A 23182-nucleotide genomic window follows, 5' to 3' on the forward strand; every position below is an offset into this window, starting at 1 on the left:
CAAGGTGAAATCCGTATATTGTGTTGGACTGAGGAGAACTTTGTTCGGTCATAGACTTTGGCTACATTTAAAATTGGGTTGTACATTTAACCTACAGGTTCTGAGGAGAAATCCAACATTGAAGTTATCATTTTGGTCTGCACTGGGCTAGCTGCCACGCTCTTCTGGCTTCTTCTGACCCTATTCATTCGGAAACTGAGAAAAGTAAGAGACCTTCAGCATTGCTCAGAGGATCTGGGATTGGACCCAGTTTATGTGTAGCATCAGAGTTTAGGGCCGGATGTTTGGGACAGATGGTAGAAAAACTGTGCAAAATCTTCCTATAAAAATTCAGTCCAAGATTTCTGCTGATAGTCCTTTGACTTCTCGAGAGATCACTTGCACTTCTGAGATTTCTACCCACTTCCATGGTATCATAAAATCAGGCTCCTCCCTCTTTATGATTCAAACTGGCTTGCAAGATTAGGAAACTGAAAAAAATCCTAAATCCCCTAAAATGAGGTCTTGATTTCAGCACTTGTCCAAGAAGATTTCTCTGAAACACGGGTATTAATGGGGACCCAATTTTAAGAAGAATCCTAGGATGTTTGCTCTAGAAATGAGCTCAAACCACATAGCTTATTTTGTCTCCAGCTCTGGCTATCCTTTCATCTCCCTTTTGTGACTCAATAAAGTAAAATCTCAGTAAAGTTCCAAGGAATGTAGGTCTGTTTTTCCTAAAACAAACAGTAAATAAAAAGGCAACCACATTTGTTAAACTGAGGTCAAGGAGGAAAACAAGAGAGTTGTGGACAACAGTGAATTTCCTGTTACACTTTACATCCATTCAAGTCTGCTCTCAGAACCCAGCAAATCACAGTTTCTCCCTGAGTGCACCAGGAAGTGCAACTCATGGAGTTTCCGTAGAAAAGCACTGATTTCCTTTAAGAGATAAAAGTAGAAGTGATAGATTTTTGTGTCCTCAGAGTGTTTACCAACATTAATCAGTGACTCTACCCAACACCCATGAGTGGCAGGCATACATAAACATTTCTTTCTCAGATATAAAAAAGAGAGAGGCAGGAAGCTGAAGTGATGCATGCATGGTTCTGAATAAATTTAAGAGCTAAGTTGGGAATTCAGGGAACTCCCCAGCCAGTACTCAGTCTTGTAGACAACAGCTCTCTCCCATTAGAATTGCAGGGTAAATACTGTGAATAATTTCTCCATACCCTGTTTTTTAGCCTGATGCCACAGATATTAAAACAGGATACCTGTCAATTATAATGGATCCAGAGGAAATGCCTCTTGACGAGCAGTGTGACCGTCTTCCCTATGACAGCAGTAAATGGGAGTTCCCCAGAGACAGGCTGCGGCTGGGTGAGTGATTTGGGTATTATTGCTGTAAAGATTGATGATTTCTAACGCTCTTCAATTTCAGTGGATCTGTTGTATAACCCAAGAACCAGCCTATTATTTAGTGCCAGTGTACTACCATCCTCGGAGAGAATTGGCAGCGAGTCACAGAATTCAGAATCATCCTTAATGAAGGGTGAAACAAGGGATTTGGTAAGAAAATCAAAGATGATGTCCCTCTCAAAATAGCTACCACCTCTTTTTCTTTCTTGGAGAAATGAAGCCAAACTCCTGACAGGGAAGAAAGGTACCTCCAGGTCCTGTCCCTGCCAAAAGTATCGTTTCACACCCATAGAGGAAAAGGGAAAGAGACATGAATCTGAAAGGTGACAGTCTGTCACTGAATTTTATTTTGAAAAAGTCTATCAAATAATCAATTCCTTGACAATCATTTGAACTTGGCTTTGAGTTGTAAAGAGCTATCATGAAAAAAAGTAACCAAATTTCACTCAACATCTCAGTTCACTGGATGATGGAGCAAGAAAATGTAAAAAGCAGGTTGTGTTTGCATAGAGAAACCATAACAACTGTGTGCAATGATGACTGTAGGGAATATATCTGTATTTGTGTATGCTCTTGGTGCTCTGGCTGGAAAACACAGAAGAAGGAGGAAGACAGACAAAAATAACAAAAAATGAGATGATGGTGGGACATAGGGTCAAACTAGCAGAACCAGAAAGCCAGACCATGATGCCCAGTGTACTCTGCTGCATTGTGGGTCAGAGCCCTCAGAGTACACTAGGTAATACAGGCATGAAAACTCAAAAGGCATGAAAGGGAAAATAAAGACATATTATAATCTTAAATTCTATTTGGTATAGCTTTTAAATCAAATAAATGTCAATAACCAAAGGGTTAAAGAGTTCTGACTGCCCTTAGCTGGCTATCTCCATGACTGTGGTTCATGAGAGATCAGGGTTCCACAATTCTATGTTTAACTCAAACTCTGACTTTTCTGGGCTTCAGGACAACTATATGTAATGTTTTTACTCTTAAGCCATATATATGTATTCAGGCTTGCCTTCAGCTGAATGCAGATGTATTTATTCTACTCTGTTCTATCACATACTGTATTGCATTAAAGTCATATGGATATAAATCATACTGTTTATATCCATATACTGCAAATATGTGATACAGGCTTCTATTGACTATCGGTCTACGTCTACGTTGTGCCTGGGCACTGGAGTCTTGTATTTCTTGCACAGCTGAGAATGCATGTTTCCCTCTTATCTGATGCAGACTGTCGTAAGTCCCCTTTGGCTCATTCTTGACTCTTGCTTCTCTAGGTAAAACACTGGGTCATGGTGCTTTTGGGAAGGTGGTGGAGGCGTCTGCTTTTGGCATTGATAAATCTTCAACCTGCAAAACAGTTGCCGTAAAAATGCTTAAAGGTACATATCCCTCCGAGATTCTCACAAGACTCCTCAGGGAACCTGTGGGCAATGAGGTTTCCAGTTCTCAGCCCCAAACCAGTCTCAAGTTCATTGTGTTCAGAAGGGAGTGGGTTTGTCATATGGGAGCAATTAGTCATTATACAGTGGATGTTAACGTGTAGGAAATGACAAGCGGGCTCCATGCTGCGCTGCTGATTAAGTCTTGTATTCCTAGAGGAGGGAAACAGCAGCTTCCAGGTCTGTGGGGTTAGGAGGGAAACAGATTACAGAATGTAATTACATTAGATATTCTGAAATTGGATCTAAGCCTTCGATCACAGCCCTTCCAGATGCAGAATGGTTCAAGGGGTTGAAAAAAAAGCAATGCCAAGGGAGTGAATTAGAGACAACTTGCTTGCAATTACTGAAATTAAGGAAAGCTTTTACCAGTCAGTGGTGGGGAAGGGGGGAACTTGGAGACTATTCTTTCATATTATATTTACATACAAAGCCTCTGCAGGCAGCTCATGAATAAATGCATCAGCCAGTACATTGACTACTTGGGCTGGAGATTTTTAACTGTTCATTTAGGGTTTTCTCAAAGGTACAATCAGTGCTCACTGGATGGCTTTTCATAGCCCACATTGCTCTGCATTGCTGCTGCATGACAGTATTAACCCCTGCGATGCCATGGTTCAGGAACTTCTATCACGGTATTTGGCTTCTGTTGCTAGCTGCCTCTCCTGGTGCTCTGCTACTTCCCATCTCTCTGAGACTTCAAAACCATCAGTTTATCACCTGTCTGGACCTCCTCCAAGTCTGGTCTCCTCTGCATTAGTCAGTAGTTCTTCAGATCATCTTCTCTCCTGCTGTCGTTTCTTCTGTTCCATGCCCATCTCCAGATCCCTGAAATATCCTAGAAGCCCCTGATCCAGACACACTTCCTTCTCCATCCAAAACTTACTGCCCTGGATAGCTCTGGGTTTTCATTCACTTCCACGCTGTGCTTCCCAACTGATCCTCATGTCAATTCTACCCTGCCTGCACATATTCAGCAAACTATTTGACAGTTCCTCCATCATTTTACACCTTCCTCCCCCAGTGGAGGCAGCAGCCTCCTACCCTAACCCATCCCTCCCCAACTAACATGCCCATAATTCATCACTTTCCTGAATAAAGCAGATTCTCTAGTGTGAGTCAATCCATTCAGGAAAAACAAAAAAAAAAAAAAAAAAAAGGCTCTGCAGATGTCTGCATGCAGATGTCTGCATTTCTGTAATTCTAGCATTATCTGTCATTTCCACAAAGTAGGCTGGCATCAGTTCTGGGTTGAAGGCTAAAATTCAATACACAAGATTATTTCAAACACTTCTGAGGCTGTTCTGGTTACATTTTGCCAGACGTGTTCCAGCTCATGCCAGGGTAAATCAGGAGTAAAATCACCCATGTACACACCCATCCACAAACACTGGAGAGGACTGAAGAGATCTTGGGCTTGGAATAGCTCCTTTATGACACAATTTGCTGAAAGATTTGTTTATGGGGAATTCCACAAACATATAAAGAGGTTACATTTGTCACACCAAATGATCTGTTATATAACTATTTCTTCATATTTAAATCTTACATTATGCAAAAGCAAAACCAGAGGAAACGGGACACAGCCCCTTTTGTTAAAATACATCATGAAAGTTTTGGAAAGAAGGCAGAGGAAACAAGCCAGTATCTGAAAAACATTCTGATCTGAGAGTGCCTTCCTTAGCTTTGGCAGCAAAAGAGAATGAAGCTACAGTATAACTGACTAGCCAGTACTTCATCAGGTGTCAGGTTCACGGTTCACACACAAATATGGCCCCCTCTGCTTTGCTGGAAAGTGCATTTCTTAGGTTGATGAGATCTCACAGGGCTGAGATTTAGTAATGCTGATACATTCTCCAGTAAATTTTGGGACCCAGCTTACAAATGTGTTGGATCCCTCCATCACCTGCAGTGAAGAGTTGCTCAGTACTGTGGAAAAATATATTCTGAGGTATTGTAAAGTATTACTAAAGTGCACGTCACCATTATAGATGGAGGAACACATTCTGTGTGCTATTGTTGCTTGGAGAGGTTGTTTGTTCCTTTGCTAAGCTTGTAAAATTCAGTCCTTGCAAAGGCTCTCTGGTATCTGATTTGGGGGGAGGGTTCTCCTACGGGGCAGTTACCTTCCATAACCCATGCTAGAAAAAGGAAGAATCACCCGAAAGATAAAGTGTTATGCCACTTCATAAAGGTCAACAGACAATGAAAGGGATGAATTATTATCTGTTTAAGAGTCTGAAAAGCAAAGATCCTGCAAGTAACCTGGGTGGGTTTCGTTTCCAACTATAAACAGGATCTTGCTGTGTCCTGTTAAAAATATCCTGTTGTGTAAAGATGATTTTTTTCCTGTTTATCTTAAGCAGAATGTGCAACTACTAATGAATGTAAGGCTTTAATGTCTGAACTGAAGATCCTCATCCATATAGGACATCATCTAAACGTAGTCAACCTGCTGGGAGCCTGCACCAAAGCTGGAGGTGAGAAGTCCTCAGTAAATAAGGAACAAAGAAGAAATGCTTTCCAGATACGATCGTGTCTGGATGTATCTGTGGTGGAGTCTGAGTCTCATGCACATGCAGTTAATGCAAGCACAAGCATTTCTACCTCTCTGTTCGTAGGAGAGCTTCTGCTACTGCAGAATATGGCTACGTCTCATCAATGGTTTCTGAACATCTTCTTCCAGCCCGTGGTGTCACTTGGCTATTTTCTTTTTCTCTGTCCTTTGTAAGTGTGTTTACAAAAGGGAATATGGACTGAAGGGAGGTGGGATCTTTCACTGAAATTAGGTGTCTAATTTCTCCACGTAGGCACTACTGATCATTTCAAAGGTTCTTCTCCCTCTTCTTCCCTGCCTTATCAGGAGGATGCACCAGGCTGAGCACTTAGCTACTTGAGGTCTCCTCCTTTCCGAGGCATTTCACCCTTGCCTGGCAAATTCAGGCATTTTTTGCGTAGTATACAGGAAGTCTGCAGCAATCCAAAGCTGAATAGAGCAACATCATGGACTTCCAAGGGGTTGAGCTGGCACAACAGTCTGTACATCATACAAAGAATCTGTTGCAAAGTGCAGAGTTAAACAAAGTGCTCCATAAATCTTAGACCTTTGTCACTAAAATGTCCCTTCCCATACACGATACAAAGCAACACTGTCTGTTACTATACTGTGCTTTAACTTCAGGGTAACAGCTCTCAGAGATGCCTCTTTACTGCTTACAATGAACCTTTAAACAATCCCCAAAGGACATATTTAGGAGAGATGAGAACAAAGAAAAATGAATAAAATAAATGAAGGGGAAAGAGCGAGAGAGATGGTACACACATCTGTTGTCATCTGAGACTCCAAAGCTATCATTTTCCCAAAGAGCATGTAGTTGTCCAGTCACAGGGGAAAAAAAGAAAACTTCAGTGAGGTAGATTTGGTAGGTTGCCAGGAAAGAAATCTTCCCTCCAGGAGAATACTTCCAGTTCCTCAAGGTGCAGTCAGCAACCAGCAACCACAGATTCTGCTGTAATCTGGGAGCCACAAACGGGGAACTTGCAGGAATTGTTCCAGCACTGCAGACCCCAAAAGCTTGTATGGGAGGATGGCCAGCTTTAGCTGGAGGGGTTTAATATTCAGTAGTCTTTGCTTGGGACTGTGAGTAGAGGGGAAGTACCATTCTGAATGCTGATGATTCTTCTCTACTCTCAAGTCAATGAAGTGGCTTAATACAAACAGGTGCCTAAAACACGGCAGCTTTACTAAGAGGTCAGTAGTTTTTCACCAAAGCACTAATTCAGCCCCAGAGTTCTAGCTGCATAGGGAGTCACATCTCAGTAACTGATCAAATATCGTGATTGTCCAATCTCTGAGGAACTTTTTCTCCTGGGAGTCCCTCAGTTTCCCATTCTCCAGCCTGCTCCACCCTGGTTCCCCTCCTGGGTGAAGAGGTAACCCCCACTCTTCCCTGCTAGCTGCCTGGGGAAACCACGGATTACTCTGGGGAGCAGTGGATGGAGCAGAGCGGTGCAGCACGGCCTTGCAGGGCACTGAGGTGCTGGTTTGCTTACCTTTGAGCAATGCAGCTGCAGACTAAAGAAAAATAGCCTTGAGCTCTCAAGACAGACACTGGGATAAGAGTTACTATTAAAATGCCATGGCAAAATACAGTGGTTTCTCCTTTCTTGTTAGGTTTTATGTAACCATGTAACAGTATTCCTGAAGAAGACTGATATTAAGTATGCACACATATTATTTCAACAGTATAACAAATAACAAATTCTAACACCATGGCTGAGTGTCTGATATTATGCAGTTCAAACTAGTATATTCTTTACAATGAGGAAATAAAATATGGAGAGGCCACGTCTAGGAAATGTTTCAAACACATGAATAAGTCACTAACTGGAGCTTTAAAGCTGTACTGGAATCTGCATTTCCTCAAGGCATCCATGAGGGACACTCGACTTTAGGTTCTTCAGAACAAGTTCCTCAGAGATCTCTTGTGCTCTGCCAGATCCCGGCACCGTGGCGATTCAGCCCAAGCGAGCAGTGCTGTGTGGTCAGCAGCAGAACTGCTGGCACCTCTGATTTTGGGGCAGTTGTGTTTTTGCAATCGCTGGTACATTGTGCTCGGGTGCTGAACATGTTAGAGCTGTAGTCAATAGGAACTGGAAGTGCTGAACAGCCCAAAGTTGTGTATCCAGTGTAGCAGTGCTATAGGACTTGTATAGATAAAGAGCCTGGCAGAAATATGCAAAGTTATTACCAACAAGCTATTGGTTATTGTTGCTAGAATTCACCATCTCCCTTTTAATGGGACAGCCTGCTTCCAAGCAGTGCTTGTCACCCGGTCTCAGCCAGGATGCAGCCACCAGAATCTCTGAGGTTCACTCTTCCCTCCTCGACCCCTCCGCTCCCCCCGACAGCCCTGCTCTCAGCCTTTTCAGTCGACATTGTACGGGTTGGACTGACCAAGGGGCAGACTGCAGTACAAGTCTGTGTGTGTATTTCTGATAGAGCCAGAGAGAAGATGCCTCATGCCTGGATGGCCAAGCACAGCTCTCAGCACTTCTCCTTTGAAGTTCAGACTCCTAAGTCTGAACTACAGACCTTCTATACAGAAAAAGGTTTCTGGACATAAAAGTCTGGTTGCTTAGAATTGATAATAATACATGTTTATATGCATTCTAGTCCCACGATTTCACTTTATCTTACAGTTGATGATTACAAAAAGCGGTGATTACGCTAAAGGTAGAAAGTGTAGCTTTTCCCTTTCCTACTAGTTCATACAGAAACATAAAAGCATTTTCAAGCAGATCTTAAAAACATGCATAATTGTATAAAAGCAGCAACTGCACTGAACTGTTCAGTAGTTTGCACAGAAATAAGAAAGGAAGAAATTGATAAGACGCTCCAGGCTTTCAAAAACTTCAGACTAAATATTTTTGCAACTTTTGATTTAGATCTGTCTATGATCCTGCATACTTTTATTGCCTCTAGTAGCATCAGCTCCACCAAAAAAAAAAATTGTGAAGCCAGCAGAGAAAAATTAAGACTGCTCCATGCTATGGATCTATGTATAGCGTAAAAAAAAATTTACTATCATGTGGGATTGTATATTCTTATTTATCATTCTGAGTTTTCCTTTGTTTATAAATAGGCAATAAATATTACCTGTTGCCATCTAATGGGGAAAACTAAGACTCAGTACTGTATTCCCTTCTCTCCATATCCACTCCTGATTGGATGCGTCTGAAGTGTCACTTCTCTGTTTCCAGTATTTATGTATTTTGAAGAGGATTTGTGAGGATAAGTTAGCATTAAGTGCTTTGCAGTGCTTCAAAACTCATTTGACTTTCACTCTCTTTTTAGGTCCTTTAATGGTCATAGTAGAATACTGCAAATATGGAAATCTGTCCAACTATCTAAGAGGAAAACGAGGAGATTTCATTGCCTACAAGGTAAAAAAATGACAGGCTTCTCATAGTCAACAAGCAGAGAATTAACAACCGCTGACCGCAAGTTGGACCTTTTTCTGCATTGGCACTGAGACAGTTTGGTATTTGTGTAGGCATTTTATTTTCTCACCACATTTCAATTTGTATGAGCAAGAACTCTTCTTTTCCAGCACCTACTAAAGATTTAGTTGCAAATACCCAAGCACGCTACTGCATTTGAGAGGGAGAGGGATTTACTTGCAAGATACTACCCAGCACAAGGGGAGGGGCAAGCAAGTAGTAGTGAAAAACTGGTATTAACTGAACTAGAAGGTGAACCCTCCCAAAATACAAGTCCAGTTTGGGTATTTTTGTTTCTAGGCCCACTCCCATCCCAGCTATGGAAAGCAGCTCACCCTTCCATCATCTGCTCATTCCCATCTTCGGTGTTCTCCCTTCCCCTGTGCCAACCTAAAACTCTGTGCTGCAGGCAGCAAACTGGATCACAAACACGGTCTGCGTTAAAACTAACCAAATGATTTTGCTTTCCAAATGGTTGTCTGCATCCACACAAACATTTGTGCTAGCACAAATTGGGCTAGGATATGGGGGAAACACAGGAGGCCAGAAGTCAGTGATGGGGAGAGGATGGGACTCCCTCCTCATTGTGAAAATACAGCATCAAAAGGGCTCTGATCTAAGCCCTTAAGAAACTGGAGCCTCCCCAGGATTATTTTCCTGGACAATTCTACTATTATTGTTGTTATTATTATCATTATTATAGCTATTGTTTACAGGCACAAAAGTACATAAGGTATTTTGTGTAAGAGAAAGAGATTTTCCTGGTACAGTCACTCAAAATTTCTTTCCTCACCATTGTTTTAATAAATTGCAGGGCCTGGCTATGTCTCACTCCTCAGGACAGTGCGAGACAGATGCATTTCAGTGCACACCATGCACATACTTTGAACTTAGATTTTTAGCATGGTTTCCTAAGAAAGCAGGAGGTACAGAATCACAAAATCTCTCTACTCATCTACCAGTCTCACCTACCCGGCTTCCAGCTAACTTTATGGTGGACTATTGCTAAAATGGGAGGTTCTGTATTAATAAACAGGAATCCAGGCTTCATTAGTTTTGCTGTTCAGGGAACGTCACGCCCAAATGTGTTTTGAGCTCACCTTCGGAGGGCACTTTCTCCATGTGCCATACTGTTACATATTTTGAATCCCCAGGCATTGCATCATCCAAAGCTAAAAATCAGTTTTATACCATTTCTAGTCCCAGGAAAACTCTGACCAAGCAGAGAAAAGTCTGGATGAGTCCAACAGTGATTTGACTGAACTGATCAAGAGGCGCCTTGAGAGTGTAGCCAGCACAGGAAGCTCTGCCAGCTCTGGATTTATTGAAGATAAGAGTTACAGCGATTCAGAAGATGATGAAGAAGGTAAAAGAAACCTACCTCATCCCGGATCTTTTATTGTAAGGATTTCTGTCACTTGGCTAGTGTCACACACACTGTCATACACTTTACAAGCCCTTACACATCTTGACTCGTTCCTGAAATCGCAAATTCCTTCTCTTGCCTGTGCCCCACTCCAGCTTCCTCACAAAAAGAGATATGTAGGCATATAAAAGCTGCTCCTGTTGTATAAGGGGAGTAATAGCAGTATTTTACCAGAAGATTTGTGGGGCCAGTCTGTCCTCAGATTCATCACTCGCTCGCTATAGTTTCCCTCACTTTTATCCCCAGATGTTTATCCCTAAATGACATAATATTGGAGGGAACTTTTTTAATCATCTGATCTTCTGCCTCTGTGTCAGTGGTTCCTAAACCAGCTCTTTAATCCTACTAGAAAACTCATGTAACAATATTCAGATGGCATCATCAGCATGCAAGTGGCACCAGTGCCAAAAAGGTTTGGAGCTGTTGCTCTAGTGTTTTGCCATGTCTGCGATCTCTCCTAGATGCTGAGGATCTGTACAAGCGGCCCCTGACTCTGGAGGATCTGATTTGCTACAGCTTCCAAGTGGCAAAAGGCATGGAGTTTCTCGCCTCCCGAAAAGTGAGCTCATTAAAACGTTGGGGCTGAACTTTTTTCACAGAATCATGAGTACCTAATATGAAGAAATCCAAATATGCTTTTAAGCCTGAGTAATCTGCTTTTTGCTCTTATATTAAAGTGTTGGAGATCACATTAGCTCTGGTGGTTAAGCAATAAGTAGCACTGAAGTAGCTGTGAAGGAATATCCATCATGTTCTTGGCTACAAGGACTGGCGTCCGTAACATAAGAGTCTTGATAGAAGGAGTGAATACAGATTGTAAGACAATTCATGGAACTGTCTCATAAATAAATGCAGAAAAGGCTTCTCATAGGGAAAGATCCTTCTAGTATGGTCAACAAAAGTACTACCGAAAAATGACGAGGGAGTATCCAGCTATTTATTTAGTTTGTCAGCAATGTTGGAGACTATCAGCAAAGTTAGCATCTCTTTTGGATACGAAAAAAAAAAAAGTATGTTTGTAGCCTGTGGAATGATTGCTTTTCAAGTAAATTTAAATAACGTGCATGCCAAAGTATGCAGAAAACTGAGAGCTTGCACTTACCACACAACTACCAGGGCAGCACACAGAGAAATCATGAGCACAGTTACCCGAGTGCCACACACACTCATGACACTGCATTTGCAAATGTAGCTGCAGCTGCTTTTTGACCCGTCTCAAATTTCCCACAGAACAATTAACTGGAAAGTGGCACTCCCTTCATCTCATCATAACTGAGAAAGTTATTTCACATTGAAAAATCATGAAACTAACTGTAATACTTGGCTTGTTCCCCAAGTTATTTTCTCTTTTGCAGTATATTTGTGGCAGATTCCCACACACATTTTCCTTCTCTAACCTGCTCTCAGAAAAAGTTCATTTATCTTTCAATTTCCATAAAAGGTCTCACACTTTCAACTCTAGCAGGGGCTTGTTGTCCAGGCAGACCCTCTGATCTTGCTTATCCTCATTCCTTCACAGTGCATTCATCGAGATTTGGCAGCAAGGAACATCCTTCTTTCAGAGAACAACGTGGTTAAGATCTGTGACTTTGGTCTAGCCCGGGATATTTATAAAGATCCTGACTATGTACGGAAAGGAGATGTAAGTGGAAGAAACTTGAAATGCTAATCTCAAGATTTTATTCCCCTAGGGCCTGGACAGATCAGTAACAACTGTTCTGGCAACATGTTGTGTCTTTTGCATTCTTAGGCAAGACTTCCACTCAAATGGATGGCTCCAGAAGCTATTTTTGACAAAATTTACACAACACAGAGTGACGTATGGTCTTTTGGAGTGCTGCTGTGGGAAATATTTTCTCTAGGTAAGAATGGTTTAAAACCCTTTTTTCTCCTGATTTATGGCTCTGTTGCTAAGAAAAGCTTTTAACAAAAGGTGGTAACGTGGTACCATGTTTCTATTTCAGTGAGTACAAGTGCACAGTGCAGATCAGGTGTAAAATAAAATCACAGGACTGAAGTCAATGAGAACTCCATCTGGCAAAGTACATGAGAACAGTGAATACTGGGGAGAGGGAAACAAAACAAAATCCCAAACCCTGGACCTAACGTTTGTAATAACTAAAACCAACAGAGCACAGAGACAATACAAGCCTCTGCTGCTCGGGAGTGAAATATTTCTTTGAGAGCAATGAAGAAGTTTCCCTGTCAAACCATATTTTCCTCTAAGCAGCCTGCGTCGGGACACTACGCAGCTCAAAGGTTGTAGAGGATTCCGCTGCTGTTGACAGAGTGGTCTGATGTTGCTAGTGGCAGCCCCTGGAACACAAGGGAGTTCGCCCACATGACATTTTATCCCAGCTTGATTATCTTCCCCACAAAATCTAAGTAAGATTTTCTAAGTAAGAAAAATGTATTGGCAGCAACTTCCATCAGGTTAATATGAGAACCAGTGCTAGGGTCTGTGTAAGTCATTTTAGCAGTGAGCAGGTAGAATGCGTACTCTTCTGGCCATATCATTTGCAAGCCACAACATTTTTGAAAGAATAGTAATGGTGTTCTTTATGTACTATGGATTTCATCTTATGGTGCTGTTAGAGATCTCAGCCTCACTGAGATCTGGTTACTGTCCAGCAGATAAAGCTCTGAAATTTAGACGAGCAGTCTTACAGACAGTTGGACTTTGCCATGCTCAAATTCTCCTTGCAGAGTGGCAAGTTTTGTTTTCCTGAGAGAATTTAGGAATGTCAGCTCTGGCTTTTTAATCAGCATTTGCAGACGAAAGGAAACAAGAAGCATTGTCAACTTAAGCTGCTGAATTTTAAAGTAAACTGCGTAATCTCCCACTATCTTTGGTTCATGGATCAGTTGAAATTAATGATTGGGCTTAAGATGCTAAGTCCAGATCTGGATGCAAAGTCTGGAGCTGTTTCTATCCCAATCTTTATGTAGGGATGGCTGCAAAGATAACAGCCTGATTTCAGTCCAAGTCTTTGATTTGGACTTTTCTCTTGTACATATCAGCATGCAAAACAAAATTCACACTCAAATGGTTAAAACAAGCAGCAGTTATAGCTTTCTCCCGAGTTCAGTCCTATTTATTTAAAGTTTTGTTATTTTGGTGTAACAGCTCCATGGCTCTGTAACAGCATCACCTGCTGTATGTATTTTGAAACACCACAAAAAGACAAAGCTCCAGAAGCACCAGCAATGCCCCAGTTCTAGAAGATTATTCAAGAAGACGTATTAGCATTAGCATGCAGAGAGACACTCAGAGGGGACAGTCTCTCCATTGGGCATCTCCAAGGAATGAAATGAACTGTACACTGATGAACGGCAAGGACCACTGCAGAAGGCAAACTGTTTATACCATTCCCAAAGGTCCTGACAGAGTTTAACAGATGTGAACATCGGGTCATTTGGCTTTCAATACTGAGGACTAATAAAAATTAAAAAATAGTCACTGAAATTCTATTTTTAACTATTTTAAAAAATAATTTATCTGGTTTCTTTTAATTTTAGATAGTCTCTTTTCTTAATGAAGGTGCTTACTTGGAACAATAGACCGTCCTCTTCTGAATTCAGAGGAATCTACTAAATTACTCCAAGGGCTGCTATCCGTAGAGCAGCCTCTGCCCTCACTATGACGTAGATCACAAACTACTTTCTTCAATCCGTGGCACAGATTCAAAAGCAGTCATTTTCTCTAAGAGGGTTTTTCATACAGATCATCCAGGCATGTCTGTGGTTTGGCACTACTCACATCTGCAGCTCACACGATAAATATTTAATTAAGGATTTGTGTCACTGATTGAACTCTCTTACATAAAAGTTTTACAGATCATTGAGAGCCAGGGGATGGAAGTTATTTGTCGTTGCTACAGGGTGTGCTTTGGCACCCACTTACAACTGCTGCTTTCTACTGGGTCCCGCAGACTTAGCACCCTCTAAAAAAGGAAAATATACTGATTAGCAAAATGCACGGTTTAGTTTGGACATGGGTCCTTGCAGAGTCAGAAGCTGAATGAAGCACAACAGGCTTCCTGCAGAAAGGCTGGCAGATTGGAACCATTTTGGTGATAAACAGGGAAATCAGAACTTGAGAGACTGATAATTTTCATTTGTGGCTGAGTCTTCATTGAGCTTTGCATTATTTAAATGGGGTCAGCACACCTCATGTCAGGTAACGCCAGCAGTGTTTAATACATCTTGGAATCACTTACATGGCGCATTACAGAATGTCGGTGTCTCCTGGAATTTAAATGTGCACTGTTCTAAAAGCAATCAAACATAATTATGTAAACAAGCAGTGCTTGGTAGTATAACATCAGCATCTTATTATCTTGCTGAAATAAAACTAAGATCAAAAGAGTGCTACCATATCCAATGCATGCCACATCTCTGAGTGTTTTGAAAGAGATTTCCCCTTAGGAAAATGTCATATGAAGACCTTACACCATATGTTTCAGCCTACATTTCTCCCAGGCTGTCACAGCATTCTAAATCAAAGTTATTAGGCTTATCACATAGTCCAGATGAGGTACAATGGTGAGTGGAGGTGGAAGAGGGAGAGTTCCTTGTTTTTATGACCTGAGCTGCCTCCAGCTGCTAGGAGGCCAGAACCAGACAAAATATAAACTACCAAAAGATCTCTCAATCAAAAATTATTCTTGCCTTCCCTGTACTTGCTCTCATCAGCATACTGCAGTTGATCTGATCAGTGATGTAATCAAATCAAGAGAACTCAGATTGTGAGATCAAGGGGAATTCTCCACCCCTCCTCACCCAATTCTACCATTCATACCTTAAGGTCTCAGTCTCAATCAATGTATTTGCAAGACTAATTCTTATCAATAACCCCCCCTGTGCTCATGAGACAGATCCACCCAGTCATACTCAGCAAACTGAGGGGCTTCTTTTGCACATCAGGATAGCCAATGTAAAACAGCCATTCACCAATGGTGTGACTCCATTCAGCTCCTAACGGAAATCGGTTGGCCACGATGGCACAACAGTCACATAACGCAGTCAGAAGTGAAAGCAAAAGGCCGTGCAGCCCCTCTCTTCTCTAATGAGGGGGATTGTTTTCAGTGTTGCCCCTGTACATTGACAATCTAGGGCTAACTAGATTAAGTGAGGTTTATGCTCACTTCTTGAGAGGCTGTGCCACTGTTAAATAGATACAGAATCAACTGGGCGAGTCGCAGGTATATTCAGAAAGCCTCAGTACTTCGTAAGGGTTTGTGAAGAAAAACCTGTACAGATGAAAAGACTAGCTAGTGAGAGTCCAGGAGATGTATACAGACAGCACTTTAGTAGCTACAACAACAGTCAGTGCCCCCAGAGCCTGCTCCTATCCTTACCCTTCTGTCACAGTGTAACTGTGGGAAAGTGACACTATAGTTTCTACCCATCTGTTTATTCAGAGAGATCTCGTGAGCTGATAGAAGCCTGTTTTGAGATCTTCGGCTAATGGCTGATGCCACGTGAGCTGAACATTTAATTACCAGGTTATTATGACCATAATAACCACAGGCCAAAGACAAAATTAGGAAGGAAAATCAAGATATAAAACAGAAATTATGCTCCTGACTATTTCTGATCTACATAACTCCAGAAAACACTCTTAACGCTGTGATCTGATACTTGCACATCAAGGGAATTCAGACGTGCTGTGGCTAAGCATCTCTGAGCTTTGAATGGCATCAGAGCCCGTTTGCTGTGTTGAGATGCCCTCTTAGGAAGTTGCCAGGATCTTTGCTCCCCAGTGCATAGTTTTGCAGATTGAGCAGTCAGATTCACAGAACAGCCACATTTTGGCACCCTCTTCACTGTTTATATCCAAAAGATTTCTACTGTGCTGCTTGTGCCCCCAAGTGCACAGCGCATGATGGTGTTTCCAAATGGGGAAAAAAAAAATGCAGGAAATAGGCAAGAATGTTATAGGCAGTAAATCATATACAGATTCCTCGAGGGCTGGATACAAATCCAGATTCCATTTAGTCCCCTATGTTAAGACTTGATGAAACTTTTTCCAAATTCACCATCCAGCCTCTAGGATGCCAAAATGTGAAAGACAAGGGTTGTACTGCATGTGAAGCCTTAGCTGAGGAGGAGGGGAGGAAAGCTTACGGATCTTTTAGGTCTATCCACAATGGGGTCAGTAACCTTTCAAATTTCACTCTAGACATCTCTTGAATCTTACCTATGAAGTCTGTATTATTCAGATGCCAGAGCACTTTCTCAAATTATATATTTGTTCCCCTTATTTATGGTGCATCGTAAAGTGCAGATGTCATCCCAACCTCTGAAAAGCCCCCATTTGATGATTGGTTGAAGAGCGCATTCAATGCATCCACACATTTATACTAGTCATCCCTCTGAAGATAACCCTTTACACAAGAAAGTGAAATAAGTCTCACTCCTGCATTTTGATGACTAGGCCAACTTTTGTGCAAGTTAATATAATACTACCAGTCCCTTTACAGAAGTCTACCTCTCAAAAGCAATTACAGTTGCCACAAATGGTCCTCCCGGGTTTCACACTAGCAATTGAGTGGCCCTGAAATAAGCAGCATTGAACGCACAGAAAAGAAAACAAAGCTAAACATTTGGAAGGTCATTTTTCAAGGAAATTTTACCTCTAGAACAATACATATACAACACTAAATTGGAGACAAGGACTACAACTCCACACCTGAGATTGAGCTGCAAGGTTCTCCCAGCCTTCTGCAGGTGCCAGGTGCCTACAGCTTCCTCTGCACTTACTGACAGAGGCCAGAGATTTTAAGGCAATGAATGATAAGCAGGACTGACTTACTTCATGGGTATTCACTTAGTGCAGGATATTGGCAGACTAACAGTTTAGAAAAGAGTATGTAACCAATTGACTGAGCTGGAACTTTTCTACCACTGACCAAGAGGTCGTTTAAAGTCTCAGACTAATAAATTTTATTTCTTTTCTGCCATATTTTACCTTGGAGTGGTCCTGGTTATATCACGAATGCAGAGGAGACAGAATAACTGAAATCTCTAGAGACAGAGTGAGTCTGTCACAGCTTTCCATATAAAACTTGTAGATAGGAAGTGACTGCAACCCCTTCTTTGCTCTAGCTTCTTTTACTGTCAGACTCTAGGTAATCTCGAATGCTCAGCAGAAATCACTGGTATGTGTTTAATTCACTGGACCGGGAAATAGGAATTGTGCCATTCTGGAGCCTCCTCCTTATTTCTCCCATCAGGTGCCTCACCATACCCTGGAGTGCAGATAGACGAGGACTTTTGCCGACGGCTCAAAGAAGGAACCCGCATGAGATCTCCAGAGTACTCTACTCCAGAAGTGTAAGAACTCCTGGTTCTGTATTGCGAGCTGATACCTGTCATTTAAGTATTACCAAAGAGATTGTATTTAAGTGCGGAGGAGGAAGAAGACCTCATCAGATGATAGCTATGTATTTTGTTTTCAGTAAAGGTTGTAGTGGTGCATATCTTGGGTGTCCTGATACCACAGACCAAGTCAGCTTGACCTTTGCCAGCAGGAAGATTAACAGATCTCCCCCTGTCAGTTAGAGTTCACGAATCTCAGTTCAGGAGACTACCCCCTGATTTCCAATTCTGTGACAGAAACTAGGCATCCATAACTATGACTTATTTCAGTAATATCAGTGGTGCCTATCAGTCAAATGTTAAATTAGGTAAAAATAAGAAGCTTACAGGCTCAGTTGAGGCAAGAATATAGAAGGAAAAAGCATCCCACGTGGAAACTAGAATAGAATTTCAGCACATAGAGCTTTGAATCTGTCTTAATCCAAAACTATCCAAACAATGACCAAAACAAGCAGGAGCTGAAAGAAGCAATTTGGAAGCAAAGCTCCTAGCCTTTTCCTTTCTTAATACCTGTGGTTTTTATCTAGCTACCAGACAATGCTGGATTGCTGGCACGGAGTCCCCACAGAGAGGCCTACTTTCACTGAGCTTGTGGAGCGCTTAGGAGATCTTCTTCAAGCCAATGTACAGCAGGTACAGCAATGCAAACATTTCTTCAACAAACCTATAGATAAAGATGTATATGTATGTGGGTAAGTGTATGCGTGTGCCCAGGTACAGACTATGTTGAGCACTAATATTCAGTTTGACTTCATAACAGAGGCCACAAGGAAAATGGCTGCTGGGATGAGTAAAGAAAATGTTAACTATTCAGAGGGGATTAGATTTTAAAACTAGATGTTTATCCATCCATAATAAGCAGAAACTCACATTAATTAAAAAAATACTCAGTTGCCCCTTAGAGGAACAATAGTGCTTTATCTCACAAACAATTTTAATTAGATTCCAACATAGTAAACTGCCAGTAGTTGGTCTAAACTTTCTCTCTCATTTTCAGAGCTTATGTTCATCAGTGCTCTTAGGAGCTTTAAAATGATGCAGTTTAAAGCTCAGAAAGTCAATTACATAATTATTAATTTCATAATAGTTAAATCAGTTGTTTTCTTCTTCAGAAAAACAACCAGACCAGTTATGTAACTGTCAATTTAATTTAAGAAGAAATCAAACACTCTCCTCCAGCTCCTTCCTGTTTGTAAACAAGTTTAGTGAAGCTAAGTTGAAGAGGGCCCAGTTTGCAATATGAAGAGCTTGAGAGTTTTATCCTATAACCAAGGTAAATTAAGGAGACAAAAAACATGATAAGGGAATAGGGCACTTAACTGCTTCTCAGAATTAAAAAAAAAAAATAATTCAAGCAGAGGGAAATTTGGACAAATAATTTTAGGGCTTCAAGGAAGAGTCATTTCTGAAGATTATTGCAGGGGTGTAATGACAATGCAGAACTTATTAAGATGTGTACTGAATTCCATTAAACTTGCAGCATCAATTTCTTGTAAGGACAAGAAAAAAAATCCTTTCAGGCTACCATCCTAAACTGCATCTCCTGAAGTTGGACATAATCAAAAAGTCTGTACACAGGCAATATTCTTTTACCAATTTCAAAACCTGTTAAAGTCATATCGGCCATAGGCGTTTTTTGGCCTCATGCCACTCCCTCCCTTCTCCCAAACACATGGTTTAAACTTGGATTTAGGTGTCCCTGAGACTGGTCCCTTGGAATTCCCAAAGAGGCCAATGCAATGACAATATAGAGGACTGCTTTCCTGAAGTGAAGATTGGTGAAATTCTGTTCACCTTCACTGAGGCAGAACAGCCACACACCTGGAATGTTATAATGATCCCAGAGAAATTGCTGCAAACTCATCAAAGATGCTGCTGTGAAAGTCAGCAAAGCCAGCTACTTTTAAACAGGATGCACATATACTGACACCCTCAATTCAACTGTTGCATTGCTGTGCCGTGTGTGAGGGACATTTAGAAGTCTTATAACCAGAGAAGCAATATCTTGAGCTGAGATGCCCGGAGGAGGAAAACATGCTAACTGCAGATGAGTACTGGAACATTAGAGACCATTTTCAGCCATCCTACATCGTAGGTTTCCCAAAGTGTACCATTTTCCTTGTACAAAGCCTCCTACACAGTAAATGTCGGATAGAACTATACATTCTAACTTCCACATGTTGTGAAGAATATCATAATTACTTTGAAGAAACATCATAAAGTAAAGTTAAAATAAAATCTAGTCCTTTCTCAGTGTAAAGCTCTGTAGAACACGATAACCTTTTACATCTGAGATGCAGTACAAAATTAACTTTATCAGCTTCGCGTTCTTTTATGTCATTAATTATATAGGATGGTAAAGACTATATTCCACTGAACATCACCTTGTGTCCTGATGGAGAATCTAACACCAAAACTTGCCCTGTGGAAGAAAACTTGAACAACTGTGTTAATCGCTGGAGTGCGGTAGAAACTGGGTAAGAAAAATATATATGGGGGCAGGAGGGGGAGAAAGATTTGATATATCCAGGCGCTGTCTGTTATCCTCTCTCAATACAGCTGTTTTAAAAGAATTGGACAGACAAATTTGTCAGGGCATTGTTTATTAGTTACAAGAGATGAAAAAAGAAAACTGGTCCAGGAAACTGAGCGGTGTCAGGGATGTTAATTGAGCTACCAAGTGGCGCAGCATCTGCCTGGGTTTTATGCTGACCCCTCAACTTTCTTGCTTTCAGTAACAACAGCAAGAAGCGACCACTGAGTGTGAAGACATTTGATGAGGTGCCAGTAGAAAAGGAGAAAGTGATGCATGAGGTAAGTGAGGTGACTGAGTCCTTCTCCACCGGGTTCACAGATCACTTGTCACCAGCACCAGCAACACTTAGAGCTTTGGAAATCTGTTTGGTAAGAAAAAATTTTAAATCAAGCAGAAGATTTGGCCCTAGCATCTCACATATATCTGTGTGACAACAAAGAAGGACCTGCATTTAGCTTAACAAATAATTTAAAGAGAAGCTCGTGTATGGTTATGCTGTCTTTGATCAGGCCAGGGGGCTTTATATTATATATTTCAAAATGGTTTTTCCACCAAAAGAAAATGGCAGTTCATTGAAATGGAGCCCTTTCGAAGGAAATGTGTCCAGAACACATTCTGGCTGGCTGAGACAGCCAGTAACTTGGTGGTGGTGACAGTGGTCAGTTCTGGATAGGCAAGACCAAGATTCAAGTTCCTGTTCTACTTGATTCACACAAAGGACTTTAACCCTGGATTTTCCACACCCTAAGTGAACATATTTATTGCTAGTTTAATGGCACTGCAGGGAGAAAGAGTGTTGAGAGGTTTAATTTTCACTCCAGTGGAAAACAAAATTTTGGTTTGTTACAGAATGATGGTTCTGCTTGTTGTCTTCCTCTGAAATTACAGATTTCAAAGGTGGAGGGGTTTCTTGAACCTCTGTGGTTCAGGTACTCAGTGGCTGCAGTGCCGTATGCAGCCCACACCACTTCCCTCAATGACAGATTCTGTGCCACTAAGGAGGGATCTTTGTAACACAGGCATATATGAAGGAGATTGAAGTTTAGGGAAGAAGCATGAAGACCTCAGGAAACTGGAAACGTTTTAACAGAGGAAGAGGTCAAGCATCAGATGGCTAGGAGCAGCAAAAGAAAAGAAAGATGTGCACAGTCTTATAGAAAAAAGTCAGTTTGTCTACTCTGCTAGTCAGGGAACCATCCCCCATGCTCCAGCGAAGAGTCCCTCTTGGACAGAGCCATTCCTCAGACTAACTCTCCTGGGAAGGGTCAAGTCTCTCGCTACAACTTGTCCTGGACACGTTTCATGTCCTCGACAAATACAGGGTATTTCTCATCTGTTCTCTTGTTAGCGCAAACTGATGCCCATTATTCCTTAGTATTTTGCAAGATGTAATTTCTGTGCCTTTATCAGTACATCTTAGGGATTAGAAGGCTTAGAATTTTCTCTGGCTCCTGCATCTTTCCTCTTGCAGGATAAAAATCTGTTCCTCTGAATCACACAAAGACATTTATTAGATAGATCTGCTATCGGTAAGAGATTACTGCTGCCAGCATGAGCATTACTTTCCTAAATGCTCCCTGTTCATGGCATTTTAAAGTAAGTCCCTACATGAAGGGGGAAAAGTTTCCAAAAAATGGTAATAATAAATTAACAGATCCGAAATAAATGTGATATTTCAGTGAGGATCTTTTAAAGCAAAATTATGGTGTGATCTACTTTTGGACAAAGTAAGTGCACTTGGGTTACTAAAATTATCTTAAATATCAACAAATTAATTCTGATTGGGTCATTATTTCAAATAGTTGTCCAGAAACTCTTTAAGTGCTCAACCACGCCTTCCTGCAATTGTACTACTTATCTGTAGTCTCTGTTGATACTCTTTTAATAATCTTTCTGTAAGCAAAATGCAAAGCAGCACTCAGATAAATTGTTTCTAGACCAGACATTTTAAGGGAAAATAATCAAGATAAAAATCAGAGAGAAAAGCTGGGTTATACAGAGGTTTTTACAGATGTAATTAATTTAGGATTTTACTTTATAAATTGAAAACTAGTTTCTAGACTGATCTTATTAATAACTGATAAATTACCAAAGCGCTTCTAAAAAGGCTTTTGCTATTTATTTATTGTTTGCTGGGATTGTTTTTTCTGTTTCAATCAGTTTGACTGGTAAAATAAGACTAACTAGAGTTTCACTTCCCACGTTGAAGTCTTTTGCTTTCTTGGTTTTGACAAACAGACAGACATGCAACTTTCCAGCAGCACAAAATACCTCAAATGCAAAGAAACTCCCTAGAACATTTAATATTTTTAAAATTACTTAAAACACGGACTGCACGTCTGTGACCTTGTGTAGCACTTGGCACAGTAACAGCTTGATCTTAATTGCAACCTTGAGACTCAACTTGAAGTGCAGCAGAATCTTTGAAACTAATCAAGACAGTTTTGTTGGACAGCTCATCTAAAAATCCATAACCAAAGTCTGACAAGCCTTTCAGGCTATATATCTTTGCAAAGCACTTGGATTTGCCAAAATTATACTGAATTTCCACTTCCTTGAAATTTCAGTGTTTCTAATAGTGTATTTCTAGTAGGCATTTAGGGTACTTTTTCTCTGAGGAACCTAGCCAGTATTATTCGATACAGTCTTTATGAATTTCTGTCTATTCAGATCTCAGCTATCCTATCTAGATGGTATCCAATATATCATGCTTAATATCAATTTCAAATTTGAAAATGTCAAATTATTTTTTGATATGTTCTTTTTAAGGGTGCTCTTTCAAAACACAGACCAAAAATTTTATCATCACAAGAAAAAGGCAAATCCTCTTAGGCTAAATAGCAGCATTATCAGGAACATTTGGATAAAAACTGAAAATATAGGCCCTGATAACAGAATATTCTGAAGAATGGGCTTCATGTTATATACCAGCTGGACATATCTATGTCTTATGTTCTCTATGTTGCATTCTCCTGCCCTTGCTTT

The 23182-nt window shown here is 40.9% G+C and overlaps 1 protein-coding gene across 1 annotated transcript in view; it reads left to right on the plus strand.

Annotated features, from left to right (window-relative positions):
- The window catches only part of LOC104367161 (vascular endothelial growth factor receptor kdr-like), a 141907-nt gene that overhangs the window by 103520 nt on the left and 15205 nt on the right, over positions 1-23182 (plus strand). Inside the window, exons 16-28 of the mRNA XM_032983403.2 lie at positions 98-204; positions 1224-1359; positions 2685-2789; positions 5216-5329; positions 8707-8795; positions 10053-10218; positions 10740-10837; positions 11798-11920; positions 12029-12140; positions 17517-17616; positions 18189-18294; positions 20014-20138; positions 20397-20475. Coding sequence (XP_032839294.1) covers positions 98-204; positions 1224-1359; positions 2685-2789; positions 5216-5329; positions 8707-8795; positions 10053-10218; positions 10740-10837; positions 11798-11920; positions 12029-12140; positions 17517-17616; positions 18189-18294; positions 20014-20138; positions 20397-20475 — 1460 coding nt within the window. The remainder of the gene's footprint in view (positions 1-97; positions 205-1223; positions 1360-2684; positions 2790-5215; positions 5330-8706; positions 8796-10052; positions 10219-10739; positions 10838-11797; positions 11921-12028; positions 12141-17516; positions 17617-18188; positions 18295-20013; positions 20139-20396; positions 20476-23182) is intronic.

The sequence above is a fragment of the Tyto alba genome, unplaced genomic scaffold, assembly GCF_018691265.1.
Source record: "Tyto alba isolate M040663 unplaced genomic scaffold, T.alba_DEE_v4.0 Super-Scaffold_5, whole genome shotgun sequence".
Lineage (NCBI taxonomy): Eukaryota > Metazoa > Chordata > Aves > Strigiformes > Tytonidae > Tyto > Tyto alba.